Source organism: Rhinoraja longicauda, chromosome 22 (assembly GCF_053455715.1).
Source record: "Rhinoraja longicauda isolate Sanriku21f chromosome 22, sRhiLon1.1, whole genome shotgun sequence".
NCBI lineage: Eukaryota > Metazoa > Chordata > Chondrichthyes > Rajiformes > Arhynchobatidae > Rhinoraja > Rhinoraja longicauda.
The window spans coordinates 14,283,895-14,304,951 of NC_135974.1; the positions used below are offsets into that span (position 1 = coordinate 14,283,895).

The window sequence follows — 21,057 nt, forward strand, 5'->3', positions numbered from 1 at the left end:
CCCAATCATTCCTGTGATCATGACATGAGGCCCAAAACTGCTCGCATTGTCTAATCAATAGTTGGTACTATGTTGCAGATATGTGAATGTTTGCTGACAAGCCTGCCATTTACTAATTGTTCTCTCAGCAATCTCTCCATCAAGGAGATCGGTGTTTATGGACAATCGTGCTGATGTGTATATGTTTTGCTGCTTATGTCGACCCTTAAGCATAATACATTTTTTTAACAACCGTTCATCCTTTGGGATGGCACAGCGGTGGAGTTGCTGCCTTCCAGCGCCATGGACCTGGGGTTCGATCCTGACTTCGGGTACTGTCTGTACGGAGTTCGTATGTTCTACCAGTGACCACGTGGGTTTTTTCCAGGTGCTTCGGTTTCCTCCCACATACCAAAGATGTGATTGTTTGTAGGTTAATTTGCTTCTGTAAATTGGCTCTAGTGTGTAGGATAGAACTAGTGATTGTTGGTTGGCATGGATTCGATGGGCCGAAGGGCCTGTTTTGTAAACAAAACCAAACTTCTCCTTCCATGGAACTGGGGAGCCCTGAAGCACTTGATGTCCAAAGATTTGCTGCTTTGTAAAATTGGAAGTACTGTTTTTTGGGTTACGGAAATTTGCTCGTACAAAATTCACAGATTAATTCCCCTGAAATTTGAGATATGGAATGAAATTTGCTCTAACGGAATTTGAGGGGGAACAAAGTAAACACACTGTGTTTCAACTCGTGTTTCTTGATAAATGATGGGGCTTCTTGTCATGGACAATTCTTTAGACTTTAGAGATACAACATGGAAACGGGCCCTTCGGCCCACCGAGTCCGCGCCGACCAGCGATCCCCGTACACTAGGACTATCCTGCATACTAGGGACAATTTTACCAAAGCCAATTAACCTACAGACCTGTACATCTTTGGAGTGTGGAAGGAAACCAGAGCACCTGGGGAAAACCCACGCAGGTCACGGGGAGAACGTACAAACTCTCGTACAGACAGCACCCGTCGTCAGGATTGAACCCGGGACTGTGGCGCTGCTGTAAGGCAGCAACTCTACCGCCGTGCTGCCCAATACGTGCCTGTTTTGCAGGAACACGTTGCGAGCTGTAAAAAAGGCCAGCTAAAACACTCAGCAGGTCAAGCAGCATTAGTGGAAAGAAATAATTAATGTTTTGCGTTGAAGATTACTCAACTTCAGCCTGAAATGTTAACTCCGTTTCGTTTCCCACAGCTGCTGCGCGATGTAAAAATAGAAAATGCTGAAAGTGCTATTCTGTTTTTACTTGGGGTTGCTGGCATCTGCAGTTTTTTATCAATTTTCATTTGTTGCTGCTTTTGCCCGATGTTTACTCAAAGGTTGCTGTGTTTCTCTGGAGAAATAGAATAGGTGAAGAACGCTTCTTCAGACTGAAAGAAGAGGTGGGGTGGGGGGGGGGGGGGGGGGAGGAATTAACTGGAGGTGAGAGAAGACCAGAATAAATCAGGGCCGGCAACAGATGCCCTCAGGAAGGGTGGAGGCCAAAATAGTGAATGGTTGTCTGGGGAAAGTGTGATAACAGGAGGGATACAGGGAGGGATACAGATCTTATCGAAATGTATAAGATTATTAAGGGGTTGGACACGTTAGAGGCAGGAAACATGTTCCCAATGCTGGGGGAGTCCAGAACAAGGGGCACAGTTTAAGAATAAGGGGTAGGCCATTTAGAACTGAGATGAGGAAAATCTTTTTCAGTCAGAGAGTGGTGAATCTGTGGAATTCTCTGCCTCAGAAGGCAGTGGAGGCCAATTCTCTGAATGCATTCAAGAGAGAGCTGGATAGAGCTCTTAAGGATAGCGGAGTCAGGGGGTATGGGGAGAAGGCAGGAACGGGGTACTGATTGAGAATGATCAGCCATGATCACATTGAATGGCGGTGCTGGCTCGAAGGGCCGAATGGCCTACTCCTGCACCTATTGTCTATTGTCTATGTGAACAGGAGAACTGGTAGGACGATTGGGGTGATGGGAGGGAATGCAGGAGTTGCTTGAAATTAGAGAAATCGGCATTCATACGCAGATTAAGATCCTATTTAAAAAAATATTTTGGTCAATATATATCATCTGTAGTCACAAGAGACTGCAGATTTTGAAATCTTGAGCAAAATACAAAATGCTGGGGGAACTCAGCAGGTCAGGCAGCATTTGTGGAGGGAATAGCTGGGTGATGGTTTGGGTCAGGACCCTTCTTCAGATTGATTGGAATAGAGAGAGGAGGCTGGAAAAGAGAGTTGGGGGGGGGGGCTGGACAAAGAAGGCTGGAAAAGACAGGAGCATCAGCCAATTAACCCCCTCTCCCCTGTGTCCACCTATCACTTGTCAGATTTTGTCAGGCCCCCCACCTCTCTTTTCCAGTTTTCTCTCCCATAGTCTGGTCTGTCTGAGGAAGGGTCGCGACATGGTAGCGCAGCGGTAGAGTTGCTGCTTTACAGCGAATGCAGCGCCGGAGACTCAGGTTCGATCCTGACTACGGGTGCTGCACTGTAAGGAGTTTGTACGTTCTCCCCGTGACCTGCGTGGGTTTTCTCCGAGATCTTCGGTTTCCTCCCACACTCCAAAGACGTACAGGTATGTAGGTTAATTGGCTGGGTAAATGTAAAATGTAAATGTAAAAATTGTCCCTAGTGGGTGTAGGATGGTGTTAATGTACGGGGATCGCTGGGCGGCACAGACTTGGTGGGCCGAAAAAGCCTGTTTCCGGCTGTATATATATGATATGATATGATGATATGACCCAAAACGTTGTCTCCAAAGACGTGCAGATTTGCGGGTTGATTGGCTTCTGCAAATTGTAAAAACAATTGTCACTAGTGCGTAGGATTGTGCTAGTGTACGGGGTGATTGCTGGTCGGCACGGACCCAGGTGGCTGAAGGGCCTGTTTCCGCGCTGTATGTCGAAAGTCAAAATCAGCTCTATCTGCCGACAATGGTCAATGTAATACCTGCAGAATTTTAGTGTGCGCACACTAATGTTACGTCTAACAAACAAACGGCAAATAATTTTTGCAGGAATGCCGGGCTGTGATTGTGACAATCTTTGTCACTGGTTTAAGTACGGTAAGGAGAGTTAAGCTGTGTGTCCATTTTGATGACTGCCTCTGTATATTTTTCTTCCTAAACCACTGCCACATGCAGGACGAGCTGGAAAATAATCTGGAGCTGATCCAGACCTATCGACTCCACATAGCCCAGGATATCAACCAGGAAAACCTGCACCACTTCGTCAACACATACAACAGGTACGGATGCATTTATAAAGGAATTGTGGCATCCTTTAGAGATACAACGTGGAAACAGGTCGTTCGGCCCACCGCGTCCGTGCCGACCAGAGTTCACCCCATACACTAGCACTATCCAACACACTAGGGGATCATTTACAATTTTTACCAAAGCCAATTAACCGACAAACCTGTACTTGACAAGCTGGTCAGGAAGGCCAGCTCTGTCCTGGGTTGCCCCCTCGACTAAGTGCAGGCGGTGGGAGAGAGGAGGATAATGGCAAAGTTAACATCGCTGCTGGACAACGACTCCCACCCCATGCAGGACACTGTCACTGCACTGAGTAGCTCCTTCAGTCACAGACTCCTTCACCCCAAGTGCGTGAAGGAGAGATATAGGAGGTCCTTCCTTCCCGCTGCTGTGAGACTGCACAACCAGCACTGCTCCCAGCAGACGAGTCAACAGTAACAGGAATACACAGTAAACTGATGACGATTTATCCTTGTCTTTATTTTTACTTATAATGAATGATCTCTTGCTATCCACTTTACTGCTGCAATACTGTAAATTTCCGCGGTGTGGGACGAATAAAGGAATATATTATTATTATTACCTCTTTGGAGTGTAGGAGGAAACCGGAGCACCTGGGGAAAACCCATGTGGTCACAGGGAGAACGTACAAACTCCTACAGATAGCACCTGTATTCAGGATTGAACCTGGGTCTCTGGCATTGTGAGGCAGCAACTCTACTGATGCACCAATGTGCCGCCCCTAACTTTGTTATTGTAAACCACATAGTCTGGAAGAGTAGGTGGCACAGTGGCACAGATGTAGGGTTGTTGCTGCCTTGCAGCGCCAGAGATTGGGGCAGGACAATGCTGGAAAGTGATGGGTGGATACAGGTGAGGCGAGGCTAGGTTGGCAGATGGGTGGTCAAAGGAGAGAGATGAAAACCCTAAATGCTGTAAAATAAGAGGTGTGAAATACAAAGCCAGAAGGAGATATGGGTGGAAAGAAATGGTGTTTGGGGAAGAATCCTTCTGGGTTTGATCCTGACTACGCTGCTGTCTGTGCAGAGTTTGTACGTTCCCTGTGACCATATGGATTTTCTCAGGTGTTCCGGTTTCCTCCCACATCCTGTTTTAGTGCGGGTTTGTAGGTTAATTAGCTTCTGTAAATTACTCCCAGTGTGCAGGATGTGAAACTGGGATAATGTAGAACTAGTGTACAGATGGTCGACGCAGGCTCAGTGAATCAAAGGGCCTGTTTCCGCACTGTATTTCTAAACTAAATAGATTTCTGTTTCAAAAACATAGCTGACCATTTTAACACCCTTCCCATTTCCATACTGATTTTTCTGTCCTTGGCTTCCTCCATTGCTGGAGTGAGCCCACCAACAAACTGGAGGAACAGCACCCCATATTCCACTTGGGTAGCTTACAACCTAACAGTATGAACATTGAATTTTCCAATTTCAATGAACTAACAGACAAACACCCATGTCCCCCTTTATTTCCCCCCTCCCTCTCTTCCAATTGCCTCGCCTGGATATGCACTTATTTCTCCCTCTTTCTTCCCCCCCCCAACACCATTTTTTCCACCCATATCTCCTTCTGGCTTTGTATTTCACACCTTTTATTTTACAGCATCTGGGGTTTTCATCTCTCTCCTTTGTCCACCCATCTGTCAACCTAGCCTCACCTGTATCCACCCATCACTTTCCAGCATTGTCCTGTCCCAACCTCTTCCAGGTTCTCTCCCCGACTGCAATCGATCTGAAGAAGGGTCCCGACCCGAAATGTGGCCTATCCATTTTCTCCACAGATGCAACCTGAACCTGCCGAGTTATTCCAGCACCTTGTGTGTGTCTTTTTTTTTTTTGTGGCAGTCTTTTTCTCACTCGCCAAGACTCCTGGGAATTCCATCTCCTGGAATTTCCCCTCCAAGCCAAGCACTAGCCAGACTTGGGAATATATTGCCGTTTCCTCACTGTTGCTGGCTCTTAAGTCCTGGAGCTTCCGCCTGAATAGCATTGTGGAGGGTGCCTAGGCCTCAAGGACTGCAGAAGTCAGCTCTCCACCACCTTATCAAGGGTATTAGGGGCGGGGATTAAATGCTGGCTCAATCTGCCAAGGCCACATCCTGTGAATCAATTTTAAAAAATAACTCTTCATCCCTGCAATCGTTAATGACTCATATTTTGAACAGCCATGTTGTAATGGAAAAAGTAAAAGTTATATTTTGTCTCTTGGCAGCATTATCCAGAAGGTATTTAGTTCAGTTTATTATTGTCAAGTGAAAAACGTATTTGTTGCGTGCTATCCAGTCAGCGGAAAGACTTGACATGACTGCAATGAAGCTGACAAAATGTGCAGATACACGATAAGGAAATAATTTTTAGTGCAAGGTAAAGTCCAATAAAAGATAGTCCAAGGGTCTCCCATGAAGGAGATGGTAGATCAGGACCACTCTCTAGTTGGTGATAGGGTGGTTCATTTGCCTGATAATAGCTGGGAAGAAACTGTCCCAGAACCTGGAGGTGTGCACTTGGAGTCAGTTGGAGTTTGTGTGATGGTCTGGGTTGCATCCATATCTCTGCAATTTCTCTTGTGGTTTTGGATGGAGCTCATCCCAAACCATGCTGTGATGCATCCCGATTTATTTATTTGTGCATGGGAATTGGCTGCCACATCTGTATTTCTTGATTATCCCTCTTAGACCCTTGTAATAAGTGAAAGGACAAGCTTTTTCAAGTGGCAGTTCAGTTTCAATAGCATTGCTAACTTTGGAGTCCTGTAAAATCCAGACCTGGGTAAAGATGACTTGAAGGACATTGGTGAACCAGTTTGGTTTTTATGACAGCCCTGTTGTTTTACGGCCATCCTTAATAAGGTCTGCCTTTTTTTGTAATGGCCCGTCTAGGATTCATAGTTGTTAAGTACTTGAGTTACAACTATGTTCAGTAAATTAACTACCAAGGGCACAGCGAAAAGGTGAGAGGGGGGAAATTTAATGAAGATGTGTGGGGCAAGTCCTTTGGACTGAGAGTGGAGGGGGCCTGGGACACCAGGGGTAGAGCTGGAGGCAGATGATATGGTGGTGTTTAAGAGGATTTTGGATAGGCACATGGAAGTGCAGGGAATACACTGGAATTTAGAAGGATGAGGGGGGATCTTATTGAAACATATAAGATAATTAGGGGATTGGACACATTAGAGGCAGGAAACATGTTCCCAATGTTGGGGGAGTCCAGAACAAGGGGCCACAGTTTAAGAATAAGGGGTAGGCCATTTAGAACGGAGATGAGGAAGAACTTTTTCAGTCAGAGAGTGGTGAAGGTGTGGAATTCTCTGCCTCAGAAGGCAGTGGAGGCCAGTTCGTTGGATGCTTTCAAGAGAGAGCTGGATAGAGCTCTTGAGGATAGCGGAGTGAGGGGGTATGGGGAGAAGGCAGGAACGGGGTACTGATTGAGAGTGATCAGCCATGATCGCATTGAATGGCGGTGCTGGCTCGAAGGGCTGAATGGCCTACTCCTGCACCTATTGTCTATTGTCTATTGAATAGAGGGATATGGATCATGTGCAGGCAGATGAGACTGGTTTGACTGGCCATCATTGGCACAGACAATGTGGGGGAAAATGGCCATTCCTGTACTGCACTGTTCTATGATCTATGAAACCTGCTGCTAGTGCCTAAACCGTAGAGACGAGGCAGAACTCGGCTGAATAGCCAGCACCCTTAAATTACACAGGAAGATATGTATGAAATGCAACTTGTGTAGAATCAGAAGACACAAAAAGCTGGAGTTACCCAGCGGGTCAGGCAGCATCTCTGGAGAAAAAGAATAGGTGACGATTCGGGTCGAGACTCTACTTCAGACGGAGAGTCAGGAGAAAAGGAAACGAGAGAAAGGGACGCTGATATAGAGAGAAATAGAACAAATGAATGAAAGACGAGTCTCAACCCAAAAAGTCACCCATTCCTTTACTCCGGAGATGCTGCCTGACCCGCCGAGTTATTCCAGATTTTTGTGTCTATCTTCAGTTTAAACCAACATCTGCAGTTCCTTCCTACACATTGTGTAGAATCAGTCCTGTTGCAAGACTTTGGAAACACGACCCACTCAACTGCCTCGTGACAACATCCAGCAACCATACACACGGCCAGAAAGTGTTGTTGTAATTTGCAATGGTAAAGTCTGACCCAAATATTGTGGTGACAGGAAGGAGTGGGTTGCAAGTGCTAAGTGCGAGCCTAGCTCGAGCTATTTATATAGTTGTTTATTTACAATTGCCATGCAATAATGTACCAATAATATTTTTCCTTTTTTATAGTCGCAGAGACTTGGAGATTGAAAGACCAATTATTGGTGTCAATGAAACCACGGTTAAAACGCTGCAGTGAGTATTTTAAAATAATAATATATCCCTTTATTTATCCCACACCGGGGAAATTTGCAAGAATTGAACCTGGGTCCCTTGCGCTGTAAAGCAACAACTCTACCGCTGCGCCACCTCCCATATTGTATTATCAAAGAAGGCTTAAGTCAATGCATCTTCAATGTACATGCCAATTCCTCACCATTGGCTTGAAAGTTGGCTATAATAGGATCACTGCAATCACGTTGAATCTTTTCCTATTGTATTGTGGACTGTAGACCTCATTGGTTCACAGTCATTCAGCACAGGAACTGGCCCTTCGGCCCACCATTTCCATACTGACCCTATTGGCCACCTACACTGGTCCCATTTGTCTACATTGGAATCGTATCCCTTTCAGTCTTGCCTATGTAAATGTCTCTGAGGATAATGATTGTATACGGTTCCACCGCCACCTCTGCAGCACGTTTGAGACTTTTGGATGGAGGGATGTGGGTTATGTTGAGGTGGATAAGAGATGGTCTTGGCATCATGTTCGGCATTTACGTTGTGATGTACTGTTTGATGTTTTATCTCAATCTTTCCTCTCCACGTCTTTATCTCTATCTTTCCTCCCCACGGCTTTTAAATGTTATTGTACCTGCCTGGACAATTCTTCCTACAGCTGATAAATCCATGTCTATGTTTCCATTAATGTAACCCCATTTTGCATCCCTTTAACCAGACATCCCAAGGCACCTCACGACCAATTGAACTCCCTGCAGTAACGAGCAAATGTGGTCTCAGTTTCTGCACATAAGGTCTCACAAACAGTAATGACAAAATGACCACACATACGTTCATAAGTCATAGGAGCAAAACTAGGCCATTTGGCCCATTGAGTCTTCTCTGCCATTCAACTATGGCTGATCTATCTTTCTCTCTCACCCCATCCTCCTGCCTGTTCTCTGTAACGTTTGGCACCCTTACTAATCAAGAATCAGTCAATCTCCGCTATAAAAATACCCAATGACTTGGCCTCCACGACTGTTTGCGGCAATGAATTCCGCAGATTCACCACCCTCTGGTTAAAGAAATGAGTCTAAAGTTTTGCTCTATCTAGTGTACTTTAGTTTAACTGGATTGTATTTATGTATGTACACGTAATAATGATAAACCTAAAGCATTGTGAAAGACAGGGTGCATGCAGCATTTGTGCCTGCTAAACAGGTGTGCTTCCGGAAGGTATTCACAGTGCAATAAATAGCTGTGCATCCCCAGTTTGCCATTTACAGCTGTTGGTGATTAATGTTTATTATTTAATGACATTCTGTTCACGTCAAACCTTTTGACGTTGAAACGGGTTTCCCATCCGTTTGATCATGTGCTCCATTTTGTTTTTCCAGTCTCGCCTCTTAAAGCTGTGCTTTCAATCACAATGATAGTTATAGAGTCGCACAGCGCAGAAACAGGCCCTTCGGCCCAACTCATCCATTCCGACCAAGATGTCCCATGTTTACCCATGTTTCATCCATTTCCCGCTACACATTCCCTGAAAATTGAATTGAAATGTTCTTTTTCTCTCCACTGTATTAAGAGTGTATTCCTTAGAGAATACTTAAGATGAAACAGGACCTTCGGCCCACAGAGTCCACGCCGACTAGCAGTCACCCTGCACACAATTTACAATTTTACCGAACCCAAAAACTGTGTGTCTTTGGAGTGTGGGAGGAAATTGAAGCACCCAGAGAAAACCCACGCAGGTCATGGGGAGAACGTACAAACTCCGTCCACACAACACCCATAGTCAGGATTGAACCCGGGTCTCTGGCACAGTAAGGCAGCAACTCTACCGCTGCACCAATGTACACTTTACATTGTACACTGTGCCCCTCACGTACACTTTAACATCGGGTGATTCCTTAATTCCCCCCCCCCCTCCACTTTGTGTTTAGTCTCCTTGTTCTCAGGTAATTAAACAAACAAGTCCCATGATTTGTACATCTAGTGTTCGAGTGTGTGCAATGGTCACTAGGATTGAATCTGGGAAGTCAGACTGAACCTTTATCTTCTCTCAGGTGCCCTACCTTGCTGGTTGTTGGTGATACCTCTCCGGCCGTGGAGGCTGTGGTATGTGACGCGGCAGCTACATTACTTATTTATTATTTGGTCTGACGTTTGAAATGAATTAATTCCGAGCTGATTTTCTTTTTCTTTCATTTTCTGCTCACTTTTTGCAATTCAATGTCTCTCTGACTGTGTGTACGTAACGCAAGTTTCCGGTGTTGTAGCTCATTTACAAGGCTCTTTCGTGTGTCCGTGAAGGTGGAACACCAACGTTTAGTGCTCTAAGTTTGTGGAGCGGGGTACAGTGTCGTTCTTTCCATCCCGATTGTTTTGGATAATTTCATCACGTGATCAAGTGGCGTGGGATCGTTGGAAGTGGTGCTCAAAGATGTTAAGACGGCTTTATCAGGGTAGATGTCGGGATGTTCTCGTGGGGGAGTCACGACTAAGGGGACACAGCTGTAAAATAAGGCACGGAGTTCATAAGTGATAGGAGCAGAATTAGGCCATTCAGCCCATCAGGTCCAATCTGCCGTTCAACCCTGGTTGATCTATCTCTTCCTCCTAACCTCAAGTTGCAGAAGAACTCTCATCACTGAGGGTAGGGAATCGCTGGAGTTCCCGGCATAATTCGTGGCAGCATTTAAGGAGTGAAAGAAATCGAACATTTCAAATCAATTGCTTTCCACCTGAGATGGAAGGAGTGATAGTTATTAGTTTAAAGTTAAATAAGGGGCAGGGAAGGAAAGGAGGAAAAACGAGGAACAAATGTTATTGGCAGGAGAGCGGAGATGAAGGCCCAAGGTGGAAGGATAAGCAGCAAGACAAGTCTAGAGGAGATGGACACAAAGTGCTGGTGTAACTCAACGGGTCAGGCAGCACCTTTGGAGAACATGGATAGGTGACGTTTCAGGGTCGGGACCCTTCTTCAGACCTGAATCTGAGTAGAGTTAGGGCTGGTGCAGGGGAACAGCTGCAGCTCTACAGCGCCAGAGACCTGGGTTCGATCCTGACTATGGGTGCTGTCTGTACACAGTTTGTACGTTGTCCCTGTGACCGTGCCGATTTTCTCCGGGAGCTTCGGTTTTCTCCCACGCTCCAAAGACGTGCAAGTTTTAGGCTAATTGACTTTGGTAAAAATTGTGATTTGGCCTTAGTGCGTAGGATAGTGCTAGTGTACGGGGTGATTGCTGGTCTGCACGGGCTCTGTGGGCCGAAGGGCCTGTTTCCGCGCTGCATCTCCAAATTCTACAGTAAAGTGTACAGCGTCTGAGGACGGGTCCCGACCCAAAACGTCACCTGTCCATGTTCTCCAGAGATGCTGCCTAACCCGCTGAGTTCCTCCAGCACTTTGTGTCTATCATTGGTATAGACCAGCATCTGCAGTTGCTTTTCATTACATATAGTGGAGCGTATCTTTTAGACCAGAAGGCTATATTAAAGTAGGTAAATGTGAAATGACGTGCTGTTTGATATTAATTGGCTGAGGTGTGCAATCAGTTGTAATTTGACCTAAAACTGGTCGAGCTGTGTGTCTACAAAAGCAGAGGAACATGATGATAACATCTAGAGAAGCGGGGACAGCTAGTATTTGATCACCAGTGAGTAACATGACCTTGACAGTGCTTCTTTCTCGTGTGTATGGCCTATTTTGAGCTCGATGAGATGTGTTTGTGATACCTGATTTTAAATGCATTCGTGTCTTGCTAACGTTGTCAAACATTGCCCATTTGGCCCCAGGTCGAGTGCAATTCCAGGCTCAACCCAACGAACACGACACTACTGAAGGTGAGTCTACCTTCCTGAGTTCAATGTTGCTTTCTGTTCTACGTACGTGTGGCCTTTGCTCCAAGCCTACTCCCCGATCACCTGGAATGTAAGTCCAGCTAACTTGAGCCAAACTGCCAGGCCCAAGCTTATCATTGGACCTCTCCTGGGACAAACCAGGCCGAGATATCGTGAATGTGGAGAGGATGTTTCCAGTAGTGGGGAAGTCACAAACACGTCAATAGCTGCTTTAAAAATACCCAATGACTTGGCCTCCGCCGTCATCTGTGGCAATGAATTCCACAGATTCCCCACTCTCAGGCTATAGGAATTCCCCCTCATCTCCATTCTAAAGGCGTGTCCTTTTAGTCTGAGGCTGTGCCCTCTGGTCCTAGACTCTCCCACTAGTGGAAACATCTTCTCCGCATCCACTCTATCCAGGCCTTTCACTATTCGGTAAGTTTCAATGAGGTCCCCCCTCATCCTTCTAAACTCCAGCGAGTACAGGCCCAGTGCTGTCAAACACTCATCATACGTTATGAGAATTAGAGGGTTATCCCTAATGCAGCCATGTTAAAGATGTAGCTCCTTAACCTGTCCTGTGGCCTGTACTTGCCTTATCTGCAGCAATGGATTACCGATTGATTCTAGGATGTCCCCGATTTGAAGAAATAGGAATGTTAATTATCCTTCAGGATTTAAACTGCAGTGGGCCATAACCAGTGCTCAGGTTTAGGAGACCAGTCTGTATTGCTTCCAGCCTGCTAAGAAATCTTTGAAGCACGTTCTCCTTCTACATTTGGGAAAGGCTGAGCAGGCTAGGACACTATTCCTTGGTGCGCAGAAGGATGAGGGGTGATCTTATGGAGGTGTACAAAATCACGAGGAATAGATCGGGTAAACTATTGCCCAGAGTAGCAGAATCAAAAACCAGGAGACATAGGTTAAAGTTGAGGGGGAAAGATGTATTAAAGGAAAATATTTAAATGTACAGTCGCTTGCCCAGAGTGGGTGAATCGAGGACAAAGGTGAAGGGGAAAAGATTTAATAGGAAACTGAGGGGTAACTTTTTCACGCAAAGGGTGGTGTGTGCATGGAACGAGCTGCCGGAGGAGGTAGTTGAAGCAGGTATTATTGCAGCGTTTAAGAAACGGACAGGTACGTGGATCGGTCAGGTTTGGAGAGATATTGGCCAAAGGCAGATGGGTGGGACATGTTGGCCGGTGTGGGCAAGTTGGGCTGAAGGGCATGTTTCCACGCTGTAAGACTCTGACTATAACTTAATCTTCCTTGGCAGATGGCAGATTGTGGAGGTCTACCGCAGGTTGTCCAGGTGAGCAGAATCAATGTTGCTTCCTGACTCTTTTTGCTGAAATTGGATTTTAGTTCCTTGGACTTGCCTCACTTTGTTTGCGACGGATATCTACTGCAAACAAAAGGACACAAAGTGCTGGAGTAACTCGGTGGGTCAGACAGCATCTCTGGAGAACATGGATAGGTGGTGTTTCGGATTGAGACCGTTCCTCAGTCTACTACAATCATTCCTTACACGGTAAAGTACAAACAATACCCCGAATATCAGACTGAAGAAGGGTCTCAACCCAAAGCGTCACCTATCCTTGTTCTCCAGAGATGCTGCTTGACCTCAGTTTAGTTTGGAGATAGAGCGTGGAAAAAGGCCCTTCGGCCCACCGAGTCCGTGCCGACTAGCAATCACCGCACTAACTATCCTGCACACACTAGGGACAATTAATAATTTTACCAAAGCCAATTGCTCTATAAACCTGTACATCTTTGGAGTGTGGGAGGAAACTGGAGCACCCGGAGAAAACCCACGCAGGTCACGGGAAAAACGTACAAACTCCGTACAGTCAGCACTCATTGTCAGGATTGAACCCATGTCTCTGGCGCTGTAAGGCAGCAACCTTACAACTACACCACCGTGCCTTCCTAACAAAGAGATATTTTGCTGAGTTACTCCAGCATTTTGTGTCTTTTTTAGTGTTAACCAGCATCTGTAGTTCTTTATTTCTACATATCTACTCCCTGCAGCTTGTTACATCTCCCAATGTTTATGTTGCTCAGGCCAAGTCCAAACATTTCTAGCTCCTTGTTTTTGAGAATAAGACATTCGGAAGAGTGGAAATCGTTATAGCTGCCAGTATTTAAACTAATATTTCACCGCTCATCATTTTTCTTAATTCCTTCACATTCCCCCCCCCCCCCCCCCCTTTTGCCTTCTCTGATTTCCTAATTGCTGATGGGCTTTAGTTCAATTTCCCCCAGTTACCCAGTCAGATACAGTTACCCATCACCCAGAGGAATGATGTAGCCAGTGTGTACTGTGTGTAGGTGTGAGCTACCGTGTGTAGGTGTGAGCTACTGTGTGTAGATGTGAGCTACTGAGTACCACCGTGCCCAGGTTCCTGCTGCCTTGAGTGGCAAGATCACAGTTAAGGGAGAGCTGTCGGGAGTTGGGCTTGACTTGGGGCCCTTCGGCCCACCGAGTCCACGCCGACCATCGATAACCCGTTCACACCAGTTCTATGTTATCCCACTTTCACATCCACTCCCAACACACCGAGACAATTTAGAGGGCCAATTAACCTACAAACCTTTTCATCCTTGGAATGTGGGAGGAAACTGGAGCACCCGGACCCAGTCCCCAACCGAACTAGTGTGAACGGGTGATCGCTGGTTGGCGTGGACTTGGTAGGCCGAAGGGCCCATTTTCTTGCTGTAATCTCTAAACTCAAAACTAATGGTAGATCGGCCATGATTAAAAGGTGGGGTAGATTCAATGGGCCGAATGGCCTAATGCTGCTCCTATGACTTATGAGCTTATAATGATTATTTGTGTTTACCTCCTAGCCTGGCAAGCTGACCGAAGCCTTCAAATACTTTGTGCAGGGAATGGGCTACAGTAAGTATCACCACCTGAACCTTTCTTACTGGAGTGATTAATTTTTTCAACGGCTTGTTTCTCAAGACTTTGCTTTAGCTACTGGATCATTTAATGATAATGTCCTCCTTCCCCTTGTCACCCCAGCACCGTGCTTGATTTAGTGGAAGGATTCTGGAATAGACCCCAAACAGTTGGGCAGGTTTTGTTTCATTACAGCGAGTTTGACATGCTCCCTGCATTGTTCCCTTGATGCGATGTAGCAACGCAGCCAGCATAGAGCTGTATCCATATTCTGAAGGTGCCCTGGTGCAGTAAGAATCACTGAGACAATTTACTCTGGAATCAGCATGTGTTTAACTTTTCTGGTTCTGATCATCGTTGCAAAGTAAACCTCATCCCCATATTCCTGGAGCATTATCTGGCATTGTTAGTGCAGCAGATTTTACTAAATGATTTAATGGAACTGTGCTATCCTGGTGAAATAACTGTGAGAATCTTTCATTTTTGCAGAAGAGTTTGACTGGTGAAACGCTGTAGTTGTGTGGAATCATAATCTCTTGAAATTGCAGGGGATTGAAAGCATCTCACAGCTTTTTCTTCTCTTTCTATCACCACAACTTGCTTTTTTTTTTCTCTCTTGATGTATCCAGCAGCTGCTTAAAGGAATCAGCTTATCTGCTCCACACTCTAATGGAAATTCTGATTTCTTTTCAGATTTATTTGTGAGCATCTTTTGTTTCTGTTGCCTTTAGATTCTGCAATGTGGACACTCCATCTTTATTGCCACCCTATCAAGCTACCCCATGTTCTATTTGTTGCCCCCTCACTACCAACCCACCATTTTCAGTCTTTCATCGTGGTTATGTTTGCAATCAACCTCATTAATCTTTCTAGTTCAGTTTATTGTCAAGTGTACTGTGGTACAGTGAAAACCTTTTTGCAAGCCATCTAGTCAGCGGAAAGACTATGCATGATCACAGTTGTGCCGTCCACAGTTTACAGATACAGGATAAAGGGAATGACGTTTAGTGCAAGGTAAAGTCTGATTAAAGATAGTCCGAGGGTCTCCAATGAGGTAGATGGGAGGTCAGGACTGCTCTCTTGTTGGTGATCGGATGGTTTAGCGAGAGGGCCAAAGTGTAAAGAAGATATGTGAGGCAGGGGTGGTGATGGAGACATATGATAGTGGTGTTTAAAAGGCTTCTAGATAGGCACAGGATATGCAGGGAATGGAGGCATATGGATCGCATGCAGGGAGAGTAGGTTAGTTTAACTTGGCATTATGTTCGGCATGGACATTGTGGGTCGAAGGGCCTATTCTTGTATTGTGCTGTTCTGGTTTATGTCCTGCCACAGCTCACCGTCCATTTTTAAGGGCAGTAATGGATGGGGCAATAACTGCTGGCTTTGTCAGCAATGTCCACAACCTGAAAAATGAATAAAACGAAAGAAAATTGGAATCTTAGTATCTTCTATCCTTGAATGGAAAGCCGGCACGGTGGTGCAGTGGTAGAGTTGCTGCCTCACAGCGCCAGATACTCTGGTTCGATCCTGACTACGGAGTTTTCACGTTCTCCCCGTGACCACGTGGGTTTCATCCGGGTGCTCCGGTTTCCTCCCACTCTCCAAAGACGTGCAGATTTGTAGGTTAATTGGCTTCAGTTAAAAAAAAAACTTGTAAATTGTCCCTAGTGTGTAGGATAGTGCTAGTATACGGGGTGATCACTGGGGTGGGCCGAACGAAGGGCCTGCTTCTGCGCTGTATCTCTAAAGCCTAAAGTAGCCTAAAGGAAAGCAGTGTAGTCTTACCAGACTTCCAAATTTGGTCACGTAAAAAAAAGTCAATGTAACATTGCATTGCCATTGTTTTAATTTGTTTCCTTTCATCTTCATCTGCATCTCTCTCTCCCTCGTTCTCTTCATCTGCTCTCCCTCAAACGCAACATTGCTATTCAACTTGGGTTGTACTGCACCAATTAAAGGTGGCAGCCACCAGAATGCAGAAGGTTGGGGGAAAAGATTTGATTGAAGGTTTCAAGAGATTAAGATTAGATGGGTTACTTTCCATTGGTTGGGGAGTCTAATGCTGGAAAAATAGTCTTAAAAAAAACTTGGTAGTGAATTTAGGAAACTGTTCTCCAGTATTCTGCTTGGAGAAATGTGGACCTCTCTCCCACAAGCAGCAGTGTGCTCAAGGTCAATTAGTTTAAATAGTTGATTGGTTAGATCTTAATCTAAGTGCAGGTCCACTGCCCATTTGCCGGCCCCCTTGTTTCCAGAGCCTTTCTGGATTATCTGTTTTGCTGGACCAATAGAAGTCACGGGCTCTGAGAGGAGTCGAACGGTTCGTCGAGGGCCCGAGATACCGGCCCAGCAAAGTCAGCCTCAGAAGTCGGCTATGGGAACGGATCTGCTGGCTCCGGCTGGGCCAGAGTTCCAGAGCCTCGATAAATTCGAACCGCCGTGGAAGTCTCAATAAGGTCCAGATCGGCTGCACTTTTTTTTTTGGGGGGGGTGGGGGGCTTCCAAGGGGGATTTCAAGTGCACTCTTGTAATTTTGTCCAGATTAAAAGACGCCGCAAAATTGTTGGTGGACCTGTATTAAGGATAGGAGGGACTGGAGTTGGTTCATGAATAAACCAGACCATGAGGGTTAGTTAGTCTTCTGCTCCTCATCCGTTGGCCAGCTAAATTTGGAACTTGAGTTTAGAGACTGATTAGCCCTCGTGTTGTTTTTGTCACTAGAATGGAAACTGCATTAGTTCTGAGTGATGAAATTTGTCACAGTAGTGGTTGTGTATTCCTGAGAGAAACCAGTGGAGAACACTGCCCTGATCTGCCTATCTATCTGGCCCAAGAGTGCAAGAAATTGTGTTGCCGCAACAGTTTTATATTGTGTGTGAGGGAGAGAGAGAGAGAGAGAGAGAGTAGGGGGGGAGGAGGGGAATTTCTCCAACACATGCTCAAAATTCACGAAGAAGGTTAAGGGAGGGACATGCAGTCGGATCTAGATTAACGTGTAGTCACAGTTTTGCTTCAATTGTGCAGTGTTGCAACTCAAGCGGGCGGCCTGGTGAACTAACTGTCCAATTGCTCTCTTGTTCGCAGTGTTTCGCAATAATTGTGAGTATTGGAAGTCTGGAGTTGGAATGTATGCATGCTCTGGGAATCGCTCGCGGTCTCTGGTCAATGGTGCCACCAGCCCTGGGTTTCCTTGGAGGACGGCTCTTAGATAGAAAATAGGAAAATTCAAGCTTTGAATGAATAGGATTTGACTTGAGGTAGGAAGTGCCCCATGCTGCAGATGAGTTTAGAGATAGAGCGCCGAAACAGGCCCTTCGGCCCACCGATGCCACGCTGACCCTCGATCACCCGCACAGCAGTTTTATGTCTTACACACGGGGGGGGGGGGGGGGGGGCACTTCATTTTTACAGAAGCCAATTAACCTACAAACCCACACATCTTTCAGAGGTGGGAGGGAACTGGAGTACCTGAAGAAAACCCATGCAATCACAGGGAGAATGTGCAAACTCCACACACACAGACAGGCAGGCCGAGATCGGGATTGAACCCGGTTCTGAGGCAGCCACACAACCAGCAGTCCCACCGTGCCACCCAGCAAGTGATGTGTGACATCTCATCCTGGCATTTGATTTTGGATTGACTCTACGTTTGTGGTTACAACGTCTAGGGGCTGCTCAGTGACGCAGCTGGTAGAGCTGCTGCTTCACAGCGCCACAGACCTGGGTCCGATCCTGACCTCGGGTGCTGTCTGTGTGGAATTTGCACGTTCTCCCTGTGACCACGTGGGTTTCCTCTGGGCCCTCCGGCTTGCTCCCACATCCCAAAGACGTGGGGGTTTGTAGGGTAATTGGCCTCTGTAAATTGCCCCTAGTGTATAGGGAGTGGATGCAAAAGTGAGATAACATAAAATGAGTAAGAATGGGTTATCAATGATCGGTGTGGGCCGAAGGGCCCGTTTCCATGCTGTTTCACTAAACTAACCTAAACTTCACATCCAATTGATGTGACACATACCGCACTTGTAAGAGCCCAATGGCCAAATTCATTCACTTTTTCATGGTCTCGTGGCTGATTGACCTCATTCCCTTTAAGTCACTCTGATTCAGAATGCCACATGAGTATTTGGTTAATGGAAGTTTCAGATTTTTTTTATTGCACAAATTTAAAGGAGGCAAATTCAGTTGTCGCATTAAGAAAGGGAATTGAAGTATTCTAAAGGGGACAGATTGCAGGCTTTAGGAGTGAGACTCAATGGATTACTCTTATTTGGAGCTACTTAGAGTCCTTGGTTCCTTTGGGCAGCACAGTAGCACAGTGGTAGAGTTGCTGCCTTACAGTGCCAGAGACCCGGGTTCAATCCTAACAACGGGTGCTGTTTGCATGGAGTTTGTGCGTTCTCCCCATGACTGCGTGGGTTTTCCGGTTTCCTCCCACACTCCAATGACGTGCAGCTTTCTAGGCTAATTGGCTTCAGGAAAATTGTAACTTGTCCCAAGTGTGTAGGGTAGTACTAGTATACGGGGTGATCGCTGGTCGGCACAGACTCGGTGGGCTGAAGGGCCTGCTTCCACGCTGCATCTCTGAAGTGTAAAGAATAGTTTCCTGGAGTTGTCCCATCTCCAACTAATAGACACAGTGTCGAGCCACAGGCAGGATGGGTGGACCGTGAAATCCAGCACAAAGCCAATGCAATGAAGAGGGAGAAATTGGGCCGCGGAGGGTGGAGGAAGAGAGTGATTAGTTCCGATGACGCAGATAAGACCACCTGTGCCTTTGTGTGCCAGCAATCCCGATTTGAAATCTGAGCATCAATCATTTAAATCCTCACTTTACGATATTAAATTTGTTCCCAAACATTTTAAATGAGGCCCGTCTCTGACTAAAGATAGCCACAAAATGCTGGAGTAACTCAGTTGAACAGGCAGCATCTCTGGAGAGAAGGAATGAGTGATCTGAAGAACCCGAGTGTGAAGAAGGGTCTCGACCCGAAACATGAGTTAGATAGAGCTCTAGGGGCTAGCGGAGTCAGGGGGTATGGGGAGAAGGCAGGCACGGGGTATTGATTGGGGACGATCAGCCATGATCACAATGAATGGCGGTGCTGGCTCGAAGGGCCGAATGGCCTCCTCCTGCACCTATTTTCTATGTTTCTATCACCTCCTCCTTTTCTACGGAGATGCTGCCTGACCCGCTGTGTTACTCCAGCTTTATGTGCCTATCTTTGGTGTAAACCAGCATCTGCAGTTCCTACACACCATCTCTGACTAATCCAGAGCAGTGCACTGTTTTGCTGCAGCCTTCTGATGGAAAAGAGAGTCTCCTCTGTGGAAACCCAAGGATTTCCCCTTCTCTGTGTATTCTCAGCATTGCCCTATGCGGTAGAATCTCCAATGAATCTCCAGACCGCAGGGAACAGAGCACTATGAAATGTCTGATGTCCATGTTCTGCTACCACCGAGCCCGTAGCTGATTGCATGTTTTAGAGAGCGCGTGGGCTGTTTTATACTTCAATACAATTTCTCCTGATAGTTGTAGGCACTGTGCAGACTGAAAAAGAATCGGCAAAGTGTCAACTCCAGCACTGATCAGGACTCCATTTGCCTCATTATCTCTGTCTATGTATAACTTCCCTTTAGATGTTGAATTTTTCTGCTTTAAGTTCATAAGTCGTAGGAGCGGATGTGGGCCATTCGGCCCATCAAGTCCCCTCCGCCATTCAATCTTGGCTGATCTGTCTTTCCCTCTCAACCCCATTCTCCTGCCTTCTCCCCATAACCCCTGACACCTGTACTGATCAAGATCATGTATGTAGTTGCTTGTGAGGTCATAGTCACAGTTATACAGTGTGGAAACAGGCCCTTTGGCCCAGCTTGCCCATGCGACCAACACGTCCCATCTACACTACTCCCACCTGTTTGGTCCATATCCCTCTAAACCAATCCTATCCATGTAACTGTCTAAAGGTTTCTTAAACGATGCAATAGTACCTGCCTCTCAACTACCTCGACCAGCAGCTCGTTCCATACACCCACTGCCGTTTGTGTAAAAATAAGAAGTTACCCCTCAGGTTCCTATTAAATCTTTCCCCTCCCACCTTAAACCTATGTCCTCTGGTTCTTGATTTCCCCTACTCTAGGCAAGAGTCTATGTGTCCACCCGACATGACACATTGCTCTCATGATTTTGTACACCTCTGTAAGATCACCCCTCATCCTCCTGCACGCCAAGGAATATAATCCTAGCCTGCTCAACCTCTCCCATTAGCTCAGGCCTGTGATGGAGCTCCCCTGTGACCTCCCAACTTGCACAAGGGTCTGCGGCTCGTAACCCGTATGTAAGTCAGAGTGTCTGCACTCTAAACTAAAGGAAGGGATTTGTGACAAGAGTTACATGTAGACAGAAATAATTTGCTGCGTTGCATGGTTGACCAGGGAGCGGATCGCCCTGCTTTAAGCTGAGCCCCACTCAGTCGCGCTGTGGGAATGGGCGCAGTCAGCTGGCGCTCTCCATGAAAGTGGCTGCTCTTCAATACTTGACCCCTCTTTCACCAGCCCTGACTGGAACCCACTCACCTCTCTGTGGGTGCCATGCTTCTGCATGCATTGGATCCCATCACCCCTTCACTCACCCTCCTAAAGGTCTGGCAAGTTGTACTGAGGACACAATGAGCATGGGTAGACTGATT

General features: G+C 46.3%; 1 protein-coding gene across 4 annotated transcripts in view; it reads left to right on the forward strand.

Annotated features, from left to right (window-relative positions):
- LOC144604408 (protein NDRG3-like) overlaps window positions 1-21,057 on the forward strand; it is an 88,832-nt gene that overhangs the window by 54,248 nt on the left and 13,527 nt on the right. For all 4 annotated transcript variants that reach the window (XM_078418780.1, XM_078418781.1, XM_078418782.1 and 1 more), the window contains exons 10-15: window positions 3,166-3,269; window positions 7,585-7,650; window positions 9,687-9,738; window positions 11,416-11,463; window positions 12,740-12,775; window positions 14,314-14,365. In XM_078418780.1, coding sequence (XP_078274906.1) covers window positions 3,166-3,269; window positions 7,585-7,650; window positions 9,687-9,738; window positions 11,416-11,463; window positions 12,740-12,775; window positions 14,314-14,365 — 358 coding nt within the window. The remainder of the gene's footprint in view (window positions 1-3,165; window positions 3,270-7,584; window positions 7,651-9,686; window positions 9,739-11,415; window positions 11,464-12,739; window positions 12,776-14,313; window positions 14,366-21,057) is intronic.